The following is an 8,745-nucleotide window of genomic DNA, read 5'->3' as shown; positions in this document are numbered from 1 at the left end:
GGGTTTGCTCCGGAAGCCTTTCTCACCAATGAATAGAGCTGCAAGGCAGAGGAGGATCAGAGTTTTCCTTCTCCAAGAAGACAGGCTACCTTCCTAGGTGGACAAGCCCCACCTGCCTCTCTCCTCCGCGGCAATCACTTCATAAAAACGTGTTTTGCAGATCGTATTCCATTCTATATTGTCTCCCTGCTTATTTAACTTATATGCAGAATTCATCATGCAAAAGGCTGGGCTGGATGAATCCCAAGCCGGAATTAAGATTGCCGGAAGAAATATCAACAACCTCAGATATGCAGATGACACAACCTTGATGGCAGAAAGTGAGGAGGAATTAAAGAACCTTTTATTGAGGGTGAAAGAGGAGAGCACAAAATATGGTCTGAAGCTCAACATCAAAAAAACCAAAGATCATGGCCACTGGTCCCATCAAATCCTGACAAATAGAAGGGGAAGAAATGGAGGCAGTGAAAGATTTTACTTTCTTGGGTTCCATGATCACTGCAGATGGTGACAGCAGTCATGAAATTAAAAGACGCCTGCTTCTTGGGAGAAAAGCAATGACAAACCTAGACAGCATCTTAAAAAGCAGAGACATCACCTTGCCAACAAAGGTCCATATAGTTAAAGCTATGGTTTTTCCAGTAGTGATGTATGGAAGTGAGAGCTGGACCATAAAGAAGGCTGGTCGCCAAAGAATTGATGCTTTTGAATTATGGTGTTGGAGGAGACTCTTGAGAGTCCCATGGACTGCAAGAAGATCCACCAACCTCTCCATTCTTAAGGAAATCAGCCCTGAGTGCTCACTGGAAGGACAGATCCTGAAGGACAGATCCAATACTTTGGCCACCTCATGAAAAGAGAAGACTCCCTGGAAAAGACCCTGATGTTGGGGAAGATGGAGGGCACAAGGAGAAGGGGACGACAGAGGAGATGGTTGGATAGTGTTCTTGAAGCTACCAGCATGAGTTTGACCAAACTGCGGGAGGCAGTGGAAGACAGAAGTGCCTTGCGTGCTCTGGTCCATGGGGTCACGAAGAGTCGGACACAACTAAACGACTAAACAACAACAACATTCCATTCTAAATCGTGGTATCATTTGAAAAGCTTCGTACCCATAAAAGGCAATAAGATCAGCTGAAAGAATAGTCTCTGTTTGCAAGGCACCCGGACGCCTCGCCAAGGACTCTTTTATTTTGGAAGCACCTGGGGGGGGGGGGAGTCCTTAAAAAATAAACAAGGCAAAACCCCCTACTCCTGATCCGTGCTCCGCCCTCTGGACTACACCTCCCAGAATGCTCCGCGCTCCTGCGCATGCTCACTTGCGGGCCCGTTTGACTGGCAAGTTGTTTGTTACATTGAAACAGCAGCCGCTTTTTCTGCGCTCTGAAGCTCTCCCCTCTCCTTCCAGCTTCAGCTGTTCTTTTCTCCCCTCCTCTTTTTTGCTTTCTTTCTTTTCTTTCTTTTTTTTGTTGGCTTTGCTTCTTTCTTTTCTCTCCCTCCATCAGCGCCACTTCTTCTTTAGTTAGCAAAAATCTTCCCTCTCCCCCCACCCCTGCAACCCACCGCCTTGTTAATTCCATGACAAATAATATCTTCTTCTTCTTCTTCTTCTTCTTCCATCCCTTTTTCAAAGTCATTATTTTCCTCCTCCTCCTCCTCCACTCTCTGCCTGCGTTGGAGACGTAAAAGGAAGAGGGTGGGAAAATACCCCTTTCGGACAAAGAGGAAGACACCCCCCATCTTCCTCCTCCTCCTCCTGCTCCTCCCCACCCCCCGAAACCTCCCAGGCAACAAACAAGAGGCTCCCAAAACTGATGAACTACAAATGAAAAAGAGGAAAAGATGGAATTGCACATTTTAGAGCACCGACTAAAAGTAGCTAGTGTCTCCAAGGAGAGAATCCAGTTGTTTACCTACGGGCTGATCAAGCTAGCTTTTCTCTCCTCCAAGACCAGGTAACGGGGGACCCCCTTTTTCACGGGGGGGGGGGTGTTGCTCAGCAGCCTTGCCAGCTTTAACAAGAGGCCAACGAGACGAAGCACTGCTGTAAAGGGGGGGCGGCGGCAGGGGCTTGACTAATTCCCATACAGGAATCAAGGTTGTGGGGAGGGTTAGGGTTAATGGGTCAACCCCCCCCCCCGCGATCACCCCCCACTTCTTTTCCTATTGCTATCCTTAAATGGTTTCGACGGTCCAGCGAGAGCTTTTCGTTTTATTTTTTTGTGAGTTTCTGCACAAACACGCCCCCTTCTTCCCCTCCCCCCATATAGTCTTTTTTAAAAGAAAAAACCCCAAATCTGCTTTAAAAGATGCTGATGGATTTAAACAGCTGCCGGCAGGGGTTTTCTTCGCGTGCATTGCTAAGTTTAGGCGGCGGTGTGTGTTTTATAAAAAGTGAATAAACCGAGGGTTAAGTGGGGGGGGGGTTCCCCACCCCCCAAAAAGAAAAACTAAGGACTCGGTCAGAACAACAAAGAGCAGCCCTGAAGAGGGGAGGAGGGGGCAGAGGAGGGCTGTATTGGTGCGTATGTGTGTTTTTATTTTCTGTGCACAGAATTGTGCTAGCAGTTAAGACCATGTAGCGTTTAGTCAAAAAGGTACGTTTATTGCTAAGTATGCAAGAGGCGACTTTCGTGGGTTTCCTGCAACATCATGTTGTTCATATTTTTCTTTCTTCCTGTCTTTTTGGAAAATGAAGGCGGGGGAGAAATGAAGTCAAAGGTTCCCGATCCGTGAATATATCGAGTTGCTGTTGTTGTTGTTGTTTTTAAGACTGGATTATTATGTTTACCGAGAAGTAAAGTGAATAGCCACCCGCCCCCTTCCTCACCACACACACTCAATACCAGTGCTTCTTGGATGGACACAATTTGAATTGCAAATATATTGTAAATAGAGGGTTGAGTGCTGCCTCCGCCCCCCCCGCCCCCCCCCTCCGTATTGCAGATAGAGCAGAGATGGGGGTTAAGAGAAATAATTCCTAAACTCCACTCTTGGTTTGGAATTGAGTGTTTTTGCATTGCTGCTTGGAATCCACTTCAGAAACCAGTTTTAATAACCAAGCACTCCTGGGGCCCAGGGGAAACTGCTAATAAATTGTTTGTGTGTGTGTGTATTTGTTTTAAAATTGAATTGCAGATTGAAAATGAAGGGGAAGGACATGTTTCTCTACCCCCACCCCGCCCACCCCACCTTAATAGTGTGGCTGAATGAATGGGCATGTTTGCCATTTAATTTGATTACTGTCCCTTATCTCAAGTTTAAACTTCATTGCTTTGAAATGTCCCCCTGATTTGTGGCTTGGCAGTTGACAATGTTTGCTGTGTAACGTTATCTGTCTTTACCTTGTTTACAGCTTGTTTACATTTCAACTTGTTTGCAGTTAAAACGCAACACAATTATTTTTAAACATTGAGTTCCGTTCTTTCTCTCTCTCTCCCCCCCCCCCCCGCCGCCCAATGGATGGTGACAGATTCCCTTTTGTTGCATTGTTAATTGTGGCACTTTTGGGAGGAATCCCAAAGGCTTTTCAGATGTCACCGATAACCTTTAATTCCTTCTTGTCCTAAAATGTGGGCTTTACACCGGAGCACAAAGTTCTATTGTATCTGTGATTAACACATTGCAGAAATCCTGGAAAAGCTTCCATTAAAAAAAAAAAAAGAGTTGGATTCATATGCCATGACCAGCCTCTTTGTGAAGAATTGTTACCACCTGCCACAAAATGGCCTGTTACTTACACGGCAGGAGTCATGTACCACTCTCCCCACTGCCAGTGATGCTCTCAACAGCATTGGACCTATTGCCGAAAGTTCAGTGAGCAAAACCAAGTGTTTAAACACTTCCTGGGCTACACCACTTCCAGTGAAGCTTGCCTGTTCCATATATATAAGGCAAAGCTGAAAGCTTTTTCCTGACATGCTACTTCTCTCTCTGCAGGGAGATTCCCTCCCCCTCCAAAATGGAAAACACAAAACAAACCCACCTGCAGTCTGATGTGGTACAGCCAGGAACTGCTGCTTTGCCACTTGGATTCTGCTGGATGCATAAATTGGCCAGTAGCATTTTGGGACGTACCATTTCAGTTTGTTGGCGGGTGGGTGTGTTTCATCCTTTTTGAATGCTCTCCTTTGTTTTCTTGTTTTTAAAGAAGCATACATATTAAGTATTATTACTGATTAAGGATAAGTAGTACAGAGTTCACAACTCGTTTGCAAGCTCCTAGGAAATTTTTATACCATGATAACCCTGATTGTTGGAAGGCGCTAGTCCTTGATAGTTTCATATTTTGACAATGGGGGACAAATTCCACTCTTCATTTAGACTGACTAGCAATCTTTTGAGTTGTTTTGTTTTAGGGGAGGTATTCCCTTACATTTCTTCAATCCAGACTCTTTCAGCCTTGCCACAATCCTTTTGGGTTAAGGCAGGCAAGCAGAACCCTTGGCTCTCCAAATGCTTCTGAACTACAACTCCCATCATCCCTGGCCATTGGCCATCCTTGCTAGGCCTGATGGGAGATGTGGTTCAGCAACATCTGGAGGGTGAAGGGTCCCCCACACCTGGAAGTGCATGCTCCCTGGTTTGAATATAATTCTGGATTGTGGCACATGTTAACTTTCAACCGAGAAGTATGGAAGCAGGAGCATACATACATAGATATGGCTGTCAGTCCTGGACGACCTGCTTCCTGCCTTGCAGGCCTTTCTTTCCCCACCTGGCCTGGGAGGGTAGGACCCGGACTGACTCCAACTACAGAAGCATGACTACTTTTACATTGCAGTTATGTCGTTTCTTTCATGCTGTAAGCTGCTTTGTAAAAGTAGTCATAAACAATAAATAAAACATTTTTAAAAAATACACAACCTAACTGGACAGTTTCCATACAAATCACAAATATAGATGCAAAAAAAAACCAACAACAACAACAGCAGCAGTGAAACAAACAACAACTGACAAACAACACCTCAGCCCAAGAGTCCGTTCAGCAACCTCAGCTTCTGTAGTTGGAGTCAGTCCGGGTCCTACCCTCCCAGGCCAGGTGGGGAAAGAAAGGCCTGCAAGGCAGGAAGCAGGTCTTCCAGGACTGACAGCCAAGATGGCTGCAGAGTTTGCCCCTTAATTCCTACCTTGTCTGACCAACACTGCCAAATACTTTAAGGTGCTTTTTCTCTGACTATTCACTCCTGGTATCAGATGCTGCCATTTGCTCCCCTCCTCGCCCCCCAATATACTATCCCCAATTTATTGCTGAATTGGCAAGTGTGTGTGTTGAATAAACATGCGCACGTGTGGTTTGGCCTTAAGAAATGGTCCAAGTCCTGCGGTGAGACACTGTGGCTGAGTAAGACAATAATGGGTCATACCATACTTAAGGGACACGGGTGGCGCTGTGGGTTAAACCAAGAGCCTAGGACTTGCGATCAGAAGGTCGGCGGTTCGAATCCCCACGACGGGGTGAGCTCCCGTTGCTTGGTCCCTGCTCCTACCAACCTAGCAGTTCAAAAGCACGTCAAAGTGCAAGTAGATAAATAGGTACCGCTCAGCGGGAAGGTAAACGGCGTTTCCGTGTGCTGCTCTGGTTCGCCAGAAGCGACTTAGTCATGCTGACCACATGACCCAGAAGCTATCTCTGGACTGGACCTAATGGTCAGGGGTCCCTTTACCTTACCATACATTTGAGGCATCCCCAAAGAATCCTGGGAACTGCAGTTTCCCCTCCCAAAGATGTAATTCCTCAACAAGCTGCAGCTCCCAGGTACTTTGGGGGGGAAACATTTCCTTCAATTGTGTACTGAGTGTGCTTTGAACGTCTGGTGTTGGCCTGCGCTTGTTGGACAGTGTGGGTGCTATTATGGAAGAGAGTTGTAGGATCCGCGTATGTCTGCCCCATGTGACGAGCCACTGAATTGCAGGCAGCGGCTTCTGGCCCTAGATTGACTCCGCCCACCCAGACTGGCCATTGGATTCTCTTGGAGAGGAAGGAATGCAGAAGGGGACTTCCTGTTTCACTTGAGCACTGCTTGAGCATCAAGATGTTCCTGAGTGTGTTTCTGGATCCTTTGTTGTTCTTTGATCTTCTTTGTTCTGTCTTGATCACGTGGATTCCAGTCCTGACTAGTGACTTGTCTCACGGTTCCTGCTTCCTTGATTCTGCCCCACCTTGGGCTTCTCAGTTGGTAGAGCATAAGACTCTTAAACTTGGGGCCATGGGTTCGAGCCCCACATTGGGCCAAACGTGCCTGCATTGCAGGGGGTTGGAGTAGATGACCCTTGTGCAGGGTTAGAAACTGAGATATAAAATCTAGGAGCCAGGTGGCACCTTAAAGCTAGCATATGGTCATCACAGCAATATGTCTAGCTGCATTTTCTAAAAAAACCAAATTACAAAGCAAATGGTCTGTGGGGCAGCGCAGCAGCAAAAGATATGCATGTGTGCGAATCACCTGGCTTGCACAGCACCAGAAGGTGTGCCTCTTTTGGTGCTTTGTGAGCCAGGGGATCCGCAGGGCACTGTGGCAACAAAAGATGCGTGTGTCTCTTGCTGCTGCACTGCCCCGCAGGCCAGCTGACTGGAGCGGCATCACAGCCATACCCGCCCGCCAGCCAGATGGAGATGTTAGGTGCCAAACCTGGCAACCAAACACCTCCACTGCCTCGCAAAAAAGGCCAGTTGCCCTTCTCAAAACGTGCCCTGCACTCAGCTAATTTCAAATGCTGTCCTTGTGGTCCCTTCCAACTCTACAATTCTATGACTCTGCCCATAGCCCAGCCTTGGCAATGCCATGCTGACTCTCAACCACTTGTGCTACAATTGCCTTCTATGGTAACATCCAAACAGAGCACACCTGTGTCCTACTTGTGCGATCAAACACTGAGATCGTGTTGGTTAATTTCTGGAAACTGCTGGGTGAATGGCCTTCTCATGCACTTGAGATGTGTATTTTTAGGAGCCACCCAATTCTTGTGATTGTAATTCGTTTTAAACTGTTTTTAATGTTATATTTTAAATTGTTGTGACCCGCCCTGTTGCCTTAGGGTAAAGGGTGGGCAATAAACTATTATTATTATTATTATTATTATTATTATTATTATTATTATAGCAGGCGTTTTTTGCCTACAGTGAGATTTGTTGAGTTTAAACACACCAGAAGCACAAATCGGCTCCTGTAAGGTAACAATGCATCCTTGTTGAATGAGAGGGACTTTGCACATGCTTAGGAACACTCTGTTAACCTGAACCCCAGATCCTGATCTCTTGCTAGAGCTCCTCCCCTAAAAATAGGTCACCACCTTCATCCCGCTCAGTCTTCATACTTGCAAATAAGTAGGTTTAGGATTAAGATGTGGAAATTCATTTTTGCAGAATGGAGATCGGCAACTATGTCGCCCAAGCAGTAAGTCCTGCCCACGCCAAGCTATAATCAGCTGCTTTCTCTCCTTCCCATTTGCCATTCCAGAAGCCGAGAAAGTGGTGACTGTTATGGCACACTTTGGGGCAAACCAAAGAAAGGATCCTTTTTATTTTATTTTTTAAAAAAATATCTCCTAAACCCTGTCACCATTTTTAAATGTTTCTCACTCAAAGCCATAATCTCCCCATTCTTTGTTGAGAAGTTGTGTTGACGTAAGTTGTGGCCAACTCTGGGGCTGCGGCGCTCATCTCACTTTATTGGCCGAGGGAACCGGCGTACAGTTTCCGGGTCATGTGGCCAGCATGACTAAGCCGCTTCTGGCGAATCAGACCAGCGCATGGAAACGCCATTTACCTTCCCGCCAGAGCGGTACCTATTTATCTACTTGCACTTTGACGTGCTTTCGAACTGCAGGAGCAGGGGCCGAGAAACGGGAGCTCACCCCGTCACGGGGATTCGAACCGCCGACCTTCTGATCGGCAAGTCCTAGGCTCTGTGGTTTTATCCACAGCGCCACCCGTGTCCCGAAGTAAGTCAGTAGGGAATAGCAAAAGTCTTAACTATAAATCCAATGCATTTTTTAAAGTTACAGGCAAGTTACACTATTCCGCAGCACCTTTGCAACTTAGTACCTTCTGCACTATGAATTTAAAGCACTATGATACTGCTTACCCCCAAAAGAGTCCTGGGAACTGTAGTTTGTAAAGGGTGTTGTTAGGGGACCACCATTCCCCTCACAAAGCTCCAGTTCCCAGGATTCCCTGGGAAGAGGAATTGATTGTTAAACCACTCTGGGAATTGTAACTCTTTGAGGGGTCAACTCACAACTCTCACCACCTTAAACAAACTGCAGTTCTCAGGATTATTTGCGGGAATCCATGAATGCTAATGCTATTCTTGGTTAATGCTATCCTAGGCTGAATCAACAGAAGTACAGTGTCTAGAATGTAGATCAAGGGAAGTAATAATCCCACTCTCTTCTTCCTTGGTTAGAACACACCTGGAGTACTGAGTCCATTTCTGGGCATCACAGTTTTAAGAAGGATGTTGACAAGGTGAAACGTGTGCAGAGGAGGGCGACCAAGATGATCAAGGGTCTGGAAACTAAGCCATATGAGGAATGGTTGAAGGAGCCGAGCTGGGTATGTTTAGCCTGGAAAAGAGGAGATAGGATCACCATCTTCAAATATCTGAAGGGCCGTCACATGGAAGATGGAGAAAGCTTGTTTTCTCCTAATCTGGAGGGTAGGACTCGAACCAGTGGCTTTAAGTTCCAAGAAAGGGGATTTTCGACTAAACATCAGTAAGAATTTTCTGAGGGTAAGAGCTG

General features: G+C 46.3%; 1 protein-coding gene across 1 annotated transcript in view; it reads left to right on the top strand.

The window, feature by feature from the left end:
- The first annotated feature begins 1,349 nt into the window (after positions 1–1,349).
- Positions 1,350–8,745, top strand: part of CASTOR2 (cytosolic arginine sensor for mTORC1 subunit 2) — a 47,261-nt gene continuing 39,865 nt past the window's right edge. The window contains exon 1 of the mRNA XM_081843616.1: positions 1,350–1,955. Coding sequence (XP_081699742.1) covers positions 1,843–1,955 — 113 coding nt within the window. The 5' untranslated portion in view covers positions 1,350–1,842. The remainder of the gene's footprint in view (positions 1,956–8,745) is intronic.

The sequence above is a fragment of the Podarcis erhardii genome (genome assembly GCF_964252035.2).
Source record: "Podarcis erhardii genome assembly, chromosome: 16".
NCBI classification, from domain to species: Eukaryota; Metazoa; Chordata; class Lepidosauria; order Squamata; family Lacertidae; genus Podarcis; species Podarcis erhardii.
The sequence above is the reverse complement of the archived record's forward strand: the minus strand, read 5'-3'. Positions and strand labels throughout refer to the sequence as shown.